At 36.2% G+C, this 18,368-nt stretch overlaps 1 protein-coding gene across 1 annotated transcript in view; it reads left to right on the top strand.

Moving 5' to 3' along the window:
* LOC107752386 (nectin-3-like protein) overlaps nucleotides 1-18,368 on the top strand; it is a 39,344-nt gene that overhangs the window by 19,670 nt on the left and 1,306 nt on the right. The window contains exons 2-5 of the mRNA XM_016568346.1: nucleotides 5,071-5,418; nucleotides 10,226-10,528; nucleotides 13,850-13,967; nucleotides 14,147-14,298. Of these exons, the coding sequence (XP_016423832.1) occupies nucleotides 5,071-5,418; nucleotides 10,226-10,528; nucleotides 13,850-13,967; nucleotides 14,147-14,298 (921 nt within the window). The remainder of the gene's footprint in view (nucleotides 1-5,070; nucleotides 5,419-10,225; nucleotides 10,529-13,849; nucleotides 13,968-14,146; nucleotides 14,299-18,368) is intronic.

The raw sequence follows: 18,368 nt of genomic DNA, 5'->3' as shown, positions 1-18,368 counted from the left end.
TTTCACAGCCGACTGCAGGCCGATATTTTTGTCAGTGTGTGTTCGTTATCCTCCCTGATGAGCACCGTTGAATGTGTTTGTAGAGTGTATGTGTGTACGTGACAGGGCAGGGTTGCGAGGTCAGTGGTGGGTTGGCTGGTAGACAGGTGACAGCTGCTCCCACAGCTCAGACTGCAGTGAAGTGGAGACAGCACAGACTGTGTGTTGTTCTGCCCTAAACACAACAAATATACACAGGGCAACCATAAACATAAAGCATAAATAACAGTGCAAACCTTTGCCAATTAAAATGCCAATTGACCCTGGTTTTCCAATGATAAAATAATACAACTCTATTCAGTTAGTACTTGACATTTTGATCATCAGATTTACTCATTACTGCTGTCGCTGAAGTAAAAGGGGGACCAAAAGTTGTCTTATGTTGCCTTGCATCCTAAGAACTCTAAATACCCTTGTGCTCACCTGGGTTTTGATGTGGCAGCCCAACATCAAACTTCAGACCACATCTGAAGTTTGCCTGGTTTTAAGTTTTGTTGAGAGTTAAGCACAATTTTAAGCTCCTTTCATTATAACTAGTCATTATAACTCTAGGTAAAACAGAGGGTTCCTTACTGAACAGCCTCAGTTTTGGTTGAAAGTCACTTCACATAAATTTTTTATAATGTAAAAAAGGGTTTGACATTTAAATAGATAGAAATCTTGTAGCATGGAATAGGACAATGATTTTTATTCTATATATTTCCCCTTCATTAACATTTGTCACTGGGTGTCTTTATTTGTTCTGGTTGTAAGTGCAGTATAGATTTTTTTTTTGTGATGCAAAGCTGAATTTCCATCAGCCATTACTCCAGTATAAAGTGTCAGATGATCCTTCAGAAATCATTCTAATATGCTGATTTATTAATAGAAAGAATTATCAATGTTGGCAACAGTTGTGCTGCCAAATATTTTTTTTGGAAACTGCGATACTTTTTCAGGATTCTTTGATGAATAAAAAGTTCAAAAGAACAGCATTTATTACTTTTTATTCATCAAAGAATCCTGAAAAAAAGTATCACAGGGTCCAAAAAAATATTAAGCAGCACAACAGTTTCCAACACTGATAATAAATCAGCATATTAGAATGATTTCTGAAGGATCATGTGACACTGAAGACTGGAGTAATGGCTGATGGAAATTCAGCTTTGCATCACAGAAATAAATTGTATTTTAAAGTATATTCAAATAGAAACCATTATTTTATATTGTAATAACATTTTAAAGAGAATAGATATTTCAGAATTTAATTAGCCATTTAAATTAGATTAGACATCCTGCACCCCAGACAATTTGCTGTGGGCCCCTAGAATCACTACCTTAAAGGTGGGGTTGTGGAAACGAATGTCTTTATCATAGCTGAAGGGAACGACAATACGATTGCAGATGAACAAACAAGCAAACATGACACACGAACATATTCAAGCAAAAGCCAGCATATATTAGTTCTGTGAAACAAAGCTAAACCAATGTTGCTCACCAATCGAGAAGAAACAAAGCAACCTCGGCGTCCGAACCCAGGCCGTCCCGCTCCTTGAGTTCTCTCCAGCGCTGGAAAGCTGATCCGAAATTTACACGGGTCCTAATTCTTGCCTTATCGTAAGCCTTCTTTTGTTCCGCAGATGTTTTCCTCTTTTGTTTTTTATCCGCCATCTCTATCTTTCTGTCGTCGCTCGGCTCGGCTAATGTCCGTCCTGTGCACTGAGCGCTCTCTCCTCCCCATCATGAGTAGACACGCCCCTTACTGCTGATTGGCTACAAGTTTGTTTTGGTACTCGGCCCAACTCCGTTTTCTAAAGCGTTTTTGAAAAAATACATACCCTACCTTTAATGTTGACTAGTTTATTTAGTTTTATTATCATTATTATTTATATTTTTAGTGATGGTGCTTTAAATCCACTGTTTTCAAGAAAGTACATTTCAAGAAAGTTACTAACTGTGATAGTTTTGTGCAGTACAAGTTTGTTTATGTGTGGAATATCTGTCTCGCCTCGCTGTTTTTTTTTCAGTGTCTTGCGTCATGAGCATTGCATTTCTAAGACTGTCACATTGCTAATTTATAAACATGTTTTGAGACCTTTGCATTATGCTCCATTATTGCATTCAGAGTTTTTATTTTATACACAAGGTATGTCCTGTTAGAACGAATGTAAAGAAATGCTCTTGATCCCATTTATACACTCCTTTTTGAATAACTAGTTATTTTTTAAATATGTATATGTTGCTATATGTTATAGAATTCAAACAGATTAGGAATGAAATGAGGGTGAGTAAATGATGGAAGAATTTTCATTTTGTGTGATCTATCTGTTTAACAAAACAGTCAAAATTGAGCCTTACAGGTAAACTGGTGCAACCTACACTCAGTTTGCCGATTGACGTATATGACTCTTTAATGATCTCAGTGTGAATTGAAATGGGTGATCCTCTGGTCTCAGCAAATTTGATATTCAAGCAGTCAGCCAGCAGGCAGAGGGAGATTCTGCACCCATACAGGCATGATATAATAGCAGAGGTTTACCACTAGTATGCAGCTGCCAAGGTTTCAAAATATCAGCCACTATTTAGTGCCTCCATAGACCCACTTTTTATGATATCTCACATACCCAGCCTATGCATTTTAAATAGTATGGGTTTTACCTTGTGACTGTTTTGATGGTAGGAATACTTCTTAGCACAGTCATTTGTAAAAACAGCATTAAATGCTCTAACTTCTTTTTAAAGAGAGGAAAGCTTAGTGTCTCGATTAACAATTTTTCTATCTAAAATGCAGCAATTTGTGGGCTTTAATGACTGAGCAGATGTTTTTTTTTTTTTCACTGCTCGGTGTTTCTCTCAGAATATGTTTTGCACAGCTCCCATTCTGTAGCCTATAATTTTCCAGTGTTTTCCAGTGATCTTCACAGAAATGTGTTCCTTTGTTTTGCTTTTTAGAACACCATGATTTCTTGCATGAGGTTAAGCTGCAGTGTGTTGTTGTTTACTAACCAAGATTGACTGTTAAGGGAATAGTTTACCAAAAAATGAAAATTCTGTCATCATTTACTCACCCTTTTGTCATTCTAAACATGTATGACTTACTTTGTTGAACACAAAAGATCCAGTGTTGACCCCACTGGCTTTCAGTGTATGGACAAAAATAAATAAATCTTCAAAATACCATCTTTTGTAGTATTTTCCATTTTTTCCACAAGCCTAGCGAGTTTTGCCTTGTATCCATGCAAGGGTACTAGGAAAGTACTTGGAATGAAAGCAACAAAACTATCTGTAAAGCACTGTTTACATGAAACAAACAAGAAGTATATCAGTATTACAGCACCAAAAGTTCAACCACAGTCTCACAAAAACTGAATAAATGAAGAATATATGTAAATCAGGCTTTTATGATATATATATATATATATATACATTTTTGAAGACTGAAGACTAGATTAATGATGCTGAAAATGCAGCTTTGCCATCAACAGAATAAATGACATATTACAATATATTAAAATAGAAAACAGTTGTTTACATAGTAATAATATTTCACAATATGACTGTTTTTACAGCATTTTTGATCAAATAATTTCAGCCTTGGTGAGCAAAAATAATAAGAATTCTTACCAACCACACAACATTTAAACGATAGTGTACATATAAGTTTTTTTTTTTTTTTTTTGTAGAAGCATGTAGAGGTATTTAATTGGACAAAAAAGAAATATGACTTTTGCCAATATTTAGAAGTACACTAGCATGATAGCTTTAAGCTAACAAAATTATTGACTTTGATATCATGGTGTCTTTGATAGGACCCCTTATGGACTCTGATCTCCTTCTTTTCCCAACACCTTTTTTTAGTCAATCTCTTCCATTGTAACAGTAACTGCCACCTCGCCAGAATATCATGTTTACATGAATCAGCAAATAACTCCAGTATGTTCAAATAAACATGCAAAGGGCACAGGCGCAGATTAAAGAGACCTATTAAACAGTAAAAAACTCCCAAATTGAATGTTGGTGTTTTTCATCTTGTTCCAGTGGCTTTTGTTAGGCAAGGTGCTCAGACGGTTAATGCAGAGGACAGTCGGAGCATCCCGCGGCGTGATGCGGGGGTCTGTATGGTGCTCATTATGGATGTGAAGCACGGGCTGTATGGCACAGCGCTCTCAGCCCGCTGCAGTTGAGAAGGAAGGCCTCCCGCATGGGGCGTAATTAAGGCTGGGGAAAACACGAGCCCTCATTATCTGCCGTACGAGATCTCCCACTACTGTACTTCGGTTATGACCTTTCAAGGGTTCTCCTGATGGAAGTGATGGCAGCAAGATTAGACAGATGGAACTGATTAAGAGCATATAACATTTTTAACTGATTCACAGTATAATGCAAAAAAAGGTTTCTGTGAGATGTTCCTTCTAAAATGTTCTGCATTATTTGAGCAACAATTAGTCTTGAATTTGGTGAGTCAAGAATGTTTTAAAATTGATTTTTCGCAACATTTGAAGTATCGACATTCACAGATTTTGTCGAAACTGGCAACAATTTATAGATACGTAGCATTTCCCTCAGCTATATCATAAACAATTTCATGTGCTAAACCAAAAAAAAAACAACAACAAATAATTCACTCTTAACAATAAAGGTTCTTTATTGACATTCATGGAACCTTTTCATTACACAAAATGTTATTTATGATGGAAAAAGTTTCTTCAGTAAAATATTATTCACATTACACTCTTAAAAACAAAGGTTCTTTATTGGCATCTATGATTCCACGAGAACCTTTACAGTCATAGAAACTTTCCATTCCACAAAAGGTTCTTTACAGTGGAAAAAGGTACTTTAAATTATTAAAATGTTCTTCACACTAAGAAATATGGTTCTTTTAAGAACTGTTCACTGAAAGGTTCTTTGGGGAACCCAAAATGTTTCTTCTGTTGTATTGCTTCAAACCCCCCCTATTGGAACCTTTATTTTATAGCGTGTTGAATGGAAACTTGGCAACTGTTAATCTATTTCCTGTATCATTATTTCTGATGATCTGTATCTCTCCAGGTGTGGGGGCCAACAGAGTTGTGGTTCCTGAGCAGGTGACTGCAGTGCTGGGGAAAAACGTTACTTTGACCTGCAGGGTGGAGGTCAGCACAAACCTCAGTCTGACCCAGAGTTCCTGGGAACGCCGGCTGCCCTCCGGCACCGCCACTTTGGCTGTCTTCAACCCCCAGTACGGGACCTCCATATCTGATGAGTACAGCAAGCGGGTGCACTTCATCAAGCCCTCAGTGCATGATGTATCCATTGTCCTGCAGGGCGTGGGGTTTGCAGACATTGGGACCTATACTTGTAAAGTGGTCACCTTCCAACTTGGCAACATGCAAGCATCCACAACTGTGGACATTATGGGTGAGTATATGTTTGTGAACATTTTGTACACTATGTAATTGTATAGTTGCAAATTCTTTGAGGCGAATCATTTCGTAAAACATTAGAATCCTCCTGAAACCTATAGTTGTTGGGTCATACATTGTTTATACCTCTTTTCATTGATGAGGTTAATGTTTTGAAAAATTCATGTATCTTGTGTATTCATGAGCTCTTGCTAAGTCTTGTTGTTATATGAAATGTTATTGTTTAAAGAAACTGTAAATTTGCAATATAGGTATAATAATAATAAGAATGCACTTATTATTATTATTATTAATTTTGAAAACATTATATACATTATATTATTATTTATTTATACATTTATTGATTTTTCCCAGATTTTTTTTTTCTCAACACAAAAAGCATTAACAATAACAAATTATAGATAAACACATTCATTCATTCATTCATTCATAAATGTATTAATTTATGCATTTATTTATTTTTCCCATGTTTGTTTATTAGATATAAGCACAAAAAAGTGTTAACAATAACAAAACATAGATAAACACACATTTATTTATTTATGCTTTAATTTATGCAAGGCACTTAAAAGTGATTAACATTCCAAAAACTCTCTATTGAAAACAAGACTGGAATTAAAGGAAAATCATGATTTATAAACTTGTGTTGGAATGACTTATTTTTGGTGGATTGTAATTACAGAAAGGGCTGGAAACACCCTTCACAGAGCCCCCTTTCTGCTCGAGTGAAATGAAGCGTTGTCAAACGCTACAGAGATGACAAAAAATATCTGTCACACACTAGCATGATAGCACATTCCTTCTGTTTTGATTTGTGGGGTGCCATTTTTTTCCTTCTTGTTTATTTCCTGCATTCCCAGCAAAACATAAAAAAACAGAAGCTAATCTTTTCCCTATTGTAAGTAGTAAAACTTCTGAATTTTATCGATCCAGTCTGAAAAGGCATTGTTAGTCCTTGGCATTTTTACAGAAAAGGGAGAAATTTACTCAAACCTCTAAAACTATAAAAGTCACTGGCCAATCAGCTGCTTCGAGTTTGTGTGTTTTTTGCACACAAGCTTGAAGCCGCCCTGACGCCCTACATCCCTAACTCCTGTAAATTTAACAGTGATGAATCATCGGAGGAATTCTCAATGACCGTGTGAATTTTAACAATAAAACACATCAGATGCGGCTCGCAAGCTAAGCGGTATAATTTGTACCGACAATTCATTCTGTTCCTTTTTTTAACATAATTACTTTGCTTTCACTTGGAGTCCATTATAATGACAGAAGTTGTTGTTTTGTGGTTTTGGCGACAGCCCTGGTCTGCAACCCAGAGCAGGAATGTTTTGGGTCTGGATTTGTGTGGGTGACAATGACCGGGCCCTCATTCCTTCCCCGTCTGATGATAAATCAATACCCTGATCTCCTCCGGGACCTTCGCCCACACACAACCTGCACATCAGATCAGCTGGTTCTCCGTTCCCCATCTTCTATCAGGAGGGTTGGGTGGGAATGAGTTGCCAAGATGCCCCTGCAAGTTCTGAGTCAGCAGAGCTCCAGCGTGATGCAGATGGCATAGGGTTCAGGTTAGATGAATGCAGGGTGGGTCTGACGCTGGCATTCGGATGTCAGCGCTCTGTAATACACTGTGGGTCCCCACCATTCAGGGTGGCGCAGGGCTATATTTAGCATTAGGGGTCCCTGGGGTTATTTCGATTTCTCGTATACAGGAGCGGCCTGTAAACAGAGTAGAACAGGTGTGTGGAGCAGACGGCCTTGCGTGTAGGATTAAGTTGACGTTCCTGGCCCACATGGCAAAAGTGTTTCTTAAGAGCGCAGCTGTTGCAGTTCTCTAGAGAGAGTGATGGAGAAAAGAAAGAGGGAAAAGGACAAATTAAAATAGTATTGATACAATTTTATTATGGCTGCATTCACAGTTCACTGTGGCCCAAATCTCAATTCTGACCTTTGCCAGTTTCATGTAAGACGCTACTAGATTTTTACACTAGATTTTTTTTTTTATAATTGTATTAAATTTTTAATGCATTTAATTGATCAAAAGTTAGGGGTGGGACAATATATCGATATGGCGATATATCGTTGTCCTTCATGAGATAAGAGAATCGATATCTGGCGCCAAATATCGATATTTGAATTATTACAACAAGGCGCTCTATATAGATTTCCCTGCTCCCAGAGTCTTAAAATGTGCACCTTCTTTCCAAAGCACTCTGAAGCAACCATGAACCGCGTTCTCTATGAAGATGGGGAAGCACGAGGAACCGAAGGATAAACAGATTTCCAGCCACTGTATTAGCTCTACTGCTATATATGTTTATGGAAATGAGAACTAAAAAACTGGCCCGGAACAGCTATTAGCCCATGCACTATAGGCACTGATCACGTTATTATTGCAGAGCTGTATCGTGATATTATCGTATCGTGATTCGTATCGTACCGTGAGGTACCCTGCGATCCCCACCCCTATCAAAAGTGACATTAAAGACATTTGTAATGTTACAAAAGATTTATAGTTTAAAATAAAAGAGGTTCATCAAAGAATCCTGAAAAGAATATGATGATTTACACAAATATATTAAGCAGCACAACTATTTTCAGCATTGATAAGTCATGTTTCTTGTTAGAATTTTTTTTTATTTTTTTTTGAAGGATCATGTGATACTCAAGACTGGTGTAATGATGCTGAAAATTCAGCTTTGTATAACAAGAATAAATTACATTTTTAAATATATTACAATAGAAAACAGTTGCTTTGAATTATAATAATATTTCACAATATTACTGTTTTTACTGTACGTTTAAACAAAAAATGCAGACTTGGTTAGCATAAGAGACTTCTTTCACAAACATTTTTAAACAAATCTACCGACTCCGAAACATTTGAACAATAGCAAATGTAACAGTATCAGCAAGGACCTATACGTTATTATGGACCTATACTAATTATCAATACATTATTATGACAATAATGGTTTGTGATTAAATACAATGATTCGAATCTGTGATATTGTGATATTTTACTCATTTGTCAATTAAAACAAATGATAAATTTGCAATATAGAGTTATAATTAGTAGTGGTGGAGGTAGTTGTATTTAAAAGAAGAGGTCACAATTGTTATGTTGTCATGTTAATGTTAATGCTGATACATTTAAGGCTATAAGTTATTCTTATTTCATGCAATTATAAAATATGATATCATTTTCAGTGTATTTGTTGATTATCTTATAATGAATGCGCCAGTGTTGGGTGTTTTGCCTGTGTAGTGTAGTATAAGAAAGGGATCATGCATGGCTAGCTGTGCATTAAATGATTTTAATGCACAACGTGAAGGCCAAGAACCATGGTATAAGGATATATGGACCACATTAATCAGGTCATGTGCATATCCTCACAAAACTGAATTTGAACAGAAAATTTGAAATTGGACACTGGCTTGTAGAGCGAATGTAACCTTTGAGGTGAGTGGTCTCTTAGCTAATGTTATTTCAGAAATAAAAACAATAGCTCAAATTGAGTCAGTTGTTTTAATTCAAGCAGTGTGGGGTTTTGTTGCTCAGGGCTGCCGAACATTTTACAATGATTGATTCAACTGTAATACACAATGTGTCTTTCCTTTTGTTCTCTTTAAATCCATGTGGACTCTCTATAATATTAAGACACTAATATGCCACTTTTCTATAGAGACAGAAGCCACTCAGACGCACTCAGGGATGTTGTTGTACTCCTACCTCTGCACTCAGTAATTTCAGATCATCCATTTTTAATGTGAATTTGTAGGGTTGGTGTAATAAATCAATTCTGACTGTACTAATGCCTGTTTCCACCGTTAACATGGTTTCTTTTTTCCCCATTCCTTCCTTCCTTATTTATTCATCTTGTTGTGTATCATCCTGTAGGTTTTCATTTTGTACAGTTCTTCCTGACCCTTTCATTTCATTTATTATTTATTTCTTGTTTTTCTGTTGCTTTAGTCAAGTACTGTTATACATGATAAAAAAAAAACATTACTTTACATTTGTTTTTTAATGTTTTTTTTTTTTTTTGGTATACTACCATTTAAAAATGTGTTAGTAAGACTAATCCGTAAGATTTGTTTAATGCTTTTAAATTAAATAAAAACTTGTATGGGAACTAAGGCTGCATTTGTTTGATCAAAAATACAGTAAAAACTGTAATATTGTGAAATAATATTATCATTTAAAATAACTTTTTTCTATTTTAATATATTTAAAAAAATAATTTATTCCTGTGATGCAAAGCTGAATTTTCAGCATCATTACTCCAGTCTTCAGTGTCACACGGTTCTTCAGAAATCATAATATGCTGATTTGCTGCTCAAGAGACATTTTTTATTATTATCAATGATGAACAGTTGTGCTGCACAATATTTTTGTGGAAACTGTGATTCCTTTTTTCCAGGATTATTTGATGAAAAGAAAGTTCAAAAGAACAGCATTTAGATTATAAATCTCGCTTTTGATTAATTTAATGTGTCCTTGCTGAATAAAATTTTTAATTTGTGTACTGGTGTGAAACTTTTGAATGCTATTCTCTCTCTCTCTCTCTCTCTCTCTCTCTCTATATATATATATATATTGTTTTATTCACACATGCCTTTACCTATACGTCCAACAGCTGAACAACAATTTTTTTTTTTTTAATGTAATAATATTCATTAATAAAAACAAGATTTAAACTAAAATAGGTTTTAAAGTGTCTACATTTTTTAGCTTGTCTGAGTTTATTGTTCAGTTTTTTTTTGTGCTTCATCTCTTTCTCATTTTCTCCCTTTAGTGGAGCCAAAGGTCTATGTGTCTCCTGGCTCTTTGTCTCTGTTGGATGGAGATGGTGAAACTCTGGTGGCGACATGTACAGCTGAAAGGGGTCGTCCAGCAGCAGAGGTCTTCTGGGATTCAGACCTGCCGGGCCAGCCGTCAGCAGTCATCACACAGCAAGAGCCTGAAGGCACCACCACCACTTCAGTCCACTATGTCTGGGCCCCGACCCGGGATGCATTTGGCCGGTCCCTCAGCTGCGTTGTTCGTCACCCGGCCTTATCCAAGGATTTCCGCATTCCCTACCGGCTCAATGTGTTTTGTGAGTGTGAATTGCTTTTATCAACATTCTCCCTGTAGAAGAACTTTACTCCTGTTTCGTATTTCAAGATCTTCATGGGTTTTCTGTATGTTCCAAGGAGCTCTGATCGCTCACTTTTGCTGCTCTCAAACTTACAAGATGTCAATTTAGGAGTTATTTTAACGTCGTAATCTTCAGTGTGCTTTCCTTTGGCATCGTCAACTGTTGGCTGCTGTCTGGTTGAACGGCGCACTGCTTAATGGAGGCGCTTTTATTGATCTGAGCACAGCAAGGGCAGCAACAGGAGCGGAAATACAAGTGAGGGAGTTCATACTGAAAGAAGGAGGCTTTAGTGCTCAATAATTCACACATTGCCTTCCAAAGTGTTTAAAAGTGAGAAAACTACTTTTGAGTTTTACAACCTTATAAATGTATTAATACTTATGTGTTTTATCATAGACAATGCTGACCATGCAGACACTGCAAAAATTGTTTTCTGTTGAAGTCTTGTTCAGAACATAAATTTAGTGGTATTTATGCTTAATATAAGAACAAAACTATATAAAAATTATATGATCACAAATACAGTAAAATCAATTACAATTGAAAATATCTGATTTCGATTTGAATATTTCTTTAAATGTAATTTATTACCATGATGGCAAAGTTGAATTTTCAGCAGCATTTTACTCAAGTCTTCAGTGTCACATGACCCTGAAATTTTGTGATATTTATGCTTAAAATGAGAACAAAAGAATAATCCGTCAAGAAATATACATTTAGAAATATAATTTTTAAGTCTTAACATCTCTCTTAGTCTTATGATTCTCAAGTAAATTCATTTTAAGATTTAATAATGTTTATATATTTTACTAAACAAGACAAAAAAAACTCTGATTTACAGTGTAGTTTGAATGTGGCAACTGTTGTTTACATTGTTCAATAAGAAAGTAGAATACTGGTAATGTTGATAAGAATTTGATCACATTGTTGTTATATAGACTGCTGGGGTTGAATCTCAAGGCTCTGTTTCACTCCTGAATCTTCTTTCCATATCACACATACGTTTATTTTCTCAGCCACAGCTAAGCCTCAGTATCCTGAGGTTTCTGTGTAATTGAGTTAGCCAATCACATCTCCCCTCGCTGTTTCTGGGACTCGCATCCAGAGCGTGAGAATAATGTCATGCTCAAATTTAATGTCTTATTAAAATAATTTATAGTTTCATTGCTTAAAAAAAAAAGTTACAGGGAACTACATAAAGTGAGCTTCCAAAGTAGCATTTATATGGATTAAAGAGTGAGTTCACCCAAAAGCAATGTAACTCTACAATCATTTACTCAACTCTGTTGTTTCAAACCTGTTTGACTTTCTCTGTCGTGGAACACAAAATGAGAACATTTTCATGAGAAAGTCATTTTCATTGTATAGGACAGAGCAGCATTGACATTTAACAAAATATTAGGGCTGGGCTGACAATATCCGATATTTGATTTTAATCTTCATTTTGATGAATCTGTATCAAATCTTAAATACCAGGAATCAGTCTTTGAATTGAAATAAGTTTTTATGACAACCACCATTTAATCATTTATATTTCAACAACAAATTAGAGTAGAAAACATAATTATGTCAATAAGAAGTTGATATAAACTGCCGCATGTTCAATTAACAGTGTTCATAATAATATCTAAAAATGAATAGCAATTAGTGCTGGGCGGTATACCGGTTCATACCGAATACCGGTGTTTATTTTTGTTATTATATGAATTTTTTTAATACCGCAATACCGGTGTATGTCGCTTAAACAACGTTCGGAACGGCGTTTATCGGTGAATCCGATATTACAAAACCGATATCCGATTATGGTAAAATGCTTACATATCGGGAAAAATATCGGTAAATCGATATATCGGTCGATCTCTAATCTAGTCATCTCAAAAATGGCTCAGACTAGTGCTGGGCGGTATACTGGTTCATACTGAATACCGGTGTTTATTTTTGTTATGATATGAATTTTTAAAATACCGCAATATAGTATACAACGTTCGGAACGCGACACTGTTTGAAAGGGGTCCGTTTTTCACTGTTGCACTGTGGTGAGGGAACAGCTGTATGTGTTACTAAGCGTGAAAGTTCCGAAACTGAAGCTGTAGAACTAATAGAACGTGATGACACAGAAGAACTCATCCACAATATCCACATTGACCGCCACAAATATCCACCGCCCCCTGCCATCAGCTCCCGCATCTCACACACACACGATCGCGACTTTAGCACTAGATTTAGCAACTTTCAGACCCTTTTAGCGGCTTTTTTTCCATGGAATATTCATACTGACAAACCTAGCGACTTTTTGGGATAAACCTTAGCTATGGTTAAGTTGTAAGATTTCGCCAGTGCTGTCCCGCGAACATGAGGTCTGACATTTTCCGGGAGAAGTGTCACCTCTCTCGGCGTCTGTTCTGTGCAGTGAGCGGCAGAGAAGCAGTGCATTCAGTTGGCGCACCGCAGCCGACTCGTCAATAAATGAGTACAAAACAGCGTTTCCTAGCACCTGTCGCTTACTGATTGTTTGGAATTATAAATATGAGCGTAGTTCGTCTGTTAATATCACATGCACTTTTTTTGTTTGTTGTTTTTTTTTAGTTAGTTACTCAGACGCAGGCAGTGCGCTGCATGAGACAAAAAAGTAATATAGCCAAAACAACCGCATAGCCGCTCTTTAGTGTAGATGCATGTTGATTTTATCAGACGATGCCGTGATTATAAATGAGAGTGACTCCTGGTTAACATGCATTGAAAGGGGTCGTGTTTAGTTATTATTTAGTGTGGTATTTTTTGACAGTAAAATAGGGCATTCTAAGTCAATATACTGCAGTATTTCCTCTCTCAATCAGTAGAAAATATGGTTAACACCCGGTCATGCATGAAAAAAAATACCGTCATGTACCGTGAAACCGGTATAATTTTGAAAAATACCGTGATATAAATTTTTGGTCACACCGCCCAGCACTAATATCAATTGAATTTAATAGTTACATTTTTAACCTTTAATAATTAATACTAGTACCTAGAGGTTCCCTGTATATTTTACAACATTAGTTAAGAGATATATATTTGTACTGTATCTGATATATATTCAGATGAATTAAAATCGAGAGCTTGTCAAACGAAATCAAATTGTGTGAAATATGTCTTAATGCCCAGTCCTACAAAATATCCTCTTTTGTGTTCTGTGGAAGAAAGAAAAGGGTTTATGTTTTGCTAAGCGCTATACATTTTTATAGCAAGCCGATCATATTTTGCCTTCATGCAACAATGATTTAAATTATGTTACAGTTGCTCCGGATGTTTCGGTGATAGGCCAGCAGGACGTGTGGTACGTGGGACAAAAAAATGTACAGCTGGACTGCAGAGCCAGTGCCAACCCACCTGCTCTTATGTACCTCTGGACCAGGTCTGTACACTCATCTACACTAAAGTTTGCTTCTTCTAATCTTATTGGTCATGTCAGTTCAATGGTAAACTTCGGAAGCTTCAGTGTTGTAGAAGAGAATTCAAAGTTGCTGCAGGCTGCAGCAAAACTTGTCATCAACAAGCTCGAAACTGATAATCGTGTCTTTTGTCACTCCCCAGACTGGACGCACCAATGCCTGCAGGTGTGGACACATCTAATGGCAGCCTGCTGTTTACTCGTCCTTTAGAGCCGAGCGACTCTGGACAATACAGGTGTGAAGTACAGAATGACGTTGGGCAGAGCTTTAAGGATGTACGCTTCTTGGTACAAGGTGAGAAGTTTCTCGTAACCTTTCAGGTCCACAGATACCAGTGATGATGTTTTCTCCATAGGGGGCTGAAGTTTGAGGGAGGATCACTGAGTGATAAATTATGTCCTGACATTCTCTCTACCCTCTTGAAACAGACACCATTCATACTTACACACACAGTCATTTACTCAAGTGAGGCAATGAGGCATAACTCTCTCTAGTTCTCCATAGTGCACCAGAGAATCGACTCAACTGATTTTCTGACTTTGCTGTTAACTTGAGTTAACACACAACTATCCTGAGTAAATTAACCCATTTATGATTTCATTGAATTATAGAGTGCTGAAGGAATGAGTCCTAAAACGCGAAAGCAAGCATTCTTGGACTTGGTACCATGGTTTCAAAATCAATGGGTCTTTTGGTTAAATGCCTAAAATGTGACCCTGGACCACAAAACCAGTCTTAAGTCGCTGGGGTATATTTGTAGCAATAGCCAAAAATACATTGTATGGGTCAAAATGATTGATTTTTCTTTTATGCCAAAAATCATTAGGATATTAAGTAAAGATCATGTTCCATGAAGATATTTTGTATATATAAAAAATGTATTTTTGATTAGTAATATGCATTGCTAAAAACTTCATTTGGACAACTTTAAAGGCAATTTTCTTAATATTTAGATTTTTTGCACCCTCAGATTCCAGATTTTCAAATAGTTGGATCTCAGCCAAATATTGTCCGATCCTAACAAACCATACATCAGTGGAAAGATTATTATTCAGCTTTCAGATCATGTATTAATCTCAATTTTGAAAAACTGACCCTTATGACTGGTTTTGTGGTCACATATGTTAGTGCAGGATGTCTGGGAACATGTAATTACACCATGCCAAAAAATAAACAGAATAAGTGTGCAGCAACTAACCCTATTATACATTGTCTCCTTGAGAGCCAATACTTGACTTTATATTTTTCCTCAAAACATCCAGTGATATAAAAGAAGAAAAGTGAATGAACATTTAAAATGAATGCAATATATCCAGTCTCAGGATCCAGTCTTGGGTGTTCTTGTGTTGACAGGAGAGTTTGCCGGGCAGGAACTTCACATTCTGGCAGTGGTTTGATGGCGTCATTGAGCTCATGAAGAAACACCTGAAGTCTCACTGGAATGATGGGTAAAGACTAATGCAGCACACTTCACGCACCAATAAGAGTGCATTTAGTAAAATGTATGTTTATCTGCAGAGCGATTCTGGGTTTCCTGAACAAGCAGCAAGCTCAAGACATGTTGATGTCCAAACCAAACGGTACATTCCTTCTGCGCTTCAGCGACTCTGAGATCGGAGGCATCACCATTGCATGGGTCGCAGAAAACCCGAACAAAGCAGGTAAGGAACACAGTAAATGGTTAGTGAAGACAACACTAATGAGAACTGAGATGCATTTAGCCAAAGATGCGTCTAAGATGAACAGAAATGCACGAATTTAACAGCAGCTATCATATTCTGAGTTTGTGTGTTTCATTGTGCAGGAGAACGGATGGTGTGGAACCTGATGCCCTTCACTACTAAAGATTTCTCCATCCGCTCTCTGGCTGATCGGATCAGTGATCTGAACCATCTGCTCTTCCTCTATCCCAACCAGCCGAAAGAGGAAGTCTTCTCCCGTTACTGCACACCTCCAAACTGTATGCATGTTTTCTCTTGCAGACAGAAATGTCATCAAATAATTGTATGCTTGATTGTTAGCACAGTTGCAGTTACTTAGCATTATGTTTCCCAACTTTCAGGACAACTTTACGTACCACCTTTCAGTGAAAATGTTTTTAGAATTCAATGTGGGTCATTTGTGTAATTGGTATCACAGGCATGTCAGTTAAGCTTATGAAAGCAAAGACCAATCAAAGGTTTTTAATTTAGTCAGAATCAACTTAGTACCGCTCAAGACATGATTTTGTTTTTTTTTTGCACCCTCAGATTCCAGATTTTCAAATAGTTGTATCTCGGCCAAATATTGTCCGATCGTGTATAAATGATGATGTATAAATCTCAATTTCAAAAAACTGACCCTTATGACTGGTTTTGTGGTCCAGGGTCACAAATAAGGTCTGTGGTTAACGCAAGCTATTTTCACGTTTTATTCTGCAACTTGCTTTTAAAAGGCACTTGCTAACAAGTGGTTAAATGGGACTACAGAGGTTTTCTGGGACATGAATTGTCATTATACTTAACAGGAAAACTCATCTATTTATTAGTCCACTTTTACAGCCTCATTGTGTTCATACTCACATTCTTGCAAACTATTCTAACTCAAACTTGTAGATTTTCTAAAGCTTAATGGTGGTGACATTGAAGTCATGCTTTTACTTCTGTATTTAGGCTTGAAAATTCATAAAAGTTGTGGAGTTTGTCTTGATGAACAAAAAGTGTAAGAAATATAAACATCTGTTGGACACAGAGCTCATTTTCTGGAATAATCCAAAGGTCAATATAAAAATACTATTGGCTTTTTGTTGAGGAAACCAGGGTGATGTGAACTTCCGGGTTGACCTACAAAAATACATCATCCCTGCAGCAGTCTATTAATGATAGTTTTTTGATGGATTTCTTTCACTTTGTCCACCAACTTAGATTTATTTTAAACTTGTTGGATATTTTGGAACAGCCTTGAAAAACCTGACAAAACTCACAGGATGTTTTCTTGTGTTTGACATTTGTGTATCATTGAGTCAGTGTGTACTTCCTGTTACTGAATATGTGAATTCCTGAATCTCTTGTTAAAAAAGCTGTTAACAGAAGCTCTTTCTGAGAGCTGGCTGAATGTGCCAAACGTACGACACTTGGCCTGTGAGGTTTCTGCAGTGACGTAAATAAAGTTGGACAAAACTCACAGCAGTTTCAATTCAATCAGCTCTTTGCCACTGTGCTTTTTACCACATATTTGGCTCTTCCTCAGGCAGCAAAACATGAGGAACATTTATCATTTAGCTCTGTGGTCAAATCATAATCCAAATATTTTGGCAGTTTTTGGACTTTAGTGGTGCACAAGCATGGATTGTCCCCAGTTGACGTCCCATACAGGAAATGGATACACCAAATAGTTATTTTATACTAACCAAAAGTGCAATATTTTTAATGTCCCTCAAAAAGATTGAAGTGCCAGTCTTGAAGACTTGTTCATTCTTACTGTCTTCACAGGCCTCCAAATTCAAATAATTGTGCCCTTTGGTGCCTGAACCTGCTGTTACATCAGCAAGATTTTGTTTTTCCTATTAGTCATTGCAAGTTATGTCCTATTATCTTGAGTAATAACCTTTTAATAACCACCTGCCTCTAAACATTATTTTTCCTTGGCCCTCACAGCATCTGCTGACGGGTGTTTTTTTTTTTTTTTTCTAAGATGATTTTGGGACAAAATTATTGGTACAATATCTGTCAATCATTTATTTTTTTTATTTGTCAGATATTGGATATTTAATTGTTAATTTCCCATATTTTTACATTTAAATTTCTTTTTTGTCATCTAGCATTTAAAATGTTTTAAAAACACTAATAAATTAATAACACTGTTAAATCCAATCTTTATCAAATCTCAAAATAAAAGTCTTTCATACTGTAAGTTTCAATGCTTTGATGCTTAAATTCACTTGATTAATTTTATTTTGTGTGTGCGTGTGCGTGTGTGTGTATTATTGCACAGTTCTATATATGAAGTTGGATATATTATATCCAACTTTATCTGCATACATACAGTACACTCACATAAAGCAATATATACTATAAAGCAAATCTCAACTTTTTTAGATTTTTTTTTATTTACCTTTTTTTGTCACAGACTGCAACTATATTATTGGACAGCTCTTTATATAAAATGGATATATAGGTATATATCATGATTTTCTTTAAAACGGCTTTGAAACAATGTGTACTGTGAAAAGAGCTATGCAAATAAACTTAAGGTTAATTGAGACAAAATCGTATACATTTTAATATCAGCTTGTCAATACTGACCAGAATTTTGATTTGATTAGATTTTTTTAGGCATACGTTTAAATCAAGAAAATAATTCTCAGTGGTGTACAAAAAAAAAAA

This window comes from Sinocyclocheilus rhinocerous, unplaced genomic scaffold (genome assembly GCF_001515625.1).
Source record: "Sinocyclocheilus rhinocerous isolate Xijiao unplaced genomic scaffold, SAMN03320098_v1.1 scaffold1613, whole genome shotgun sequence".
Lineage (NCBI taxonomy): Eukaryota > Metazoa > Chordata > Actinopteri > Cypriniformes > Cyprinidae > Sinocyclocheilus > Sinocyclocheilus rhinocerous.
This window is presented reverse-complemented; position numbering and strand designations above follow the sequence as displayed.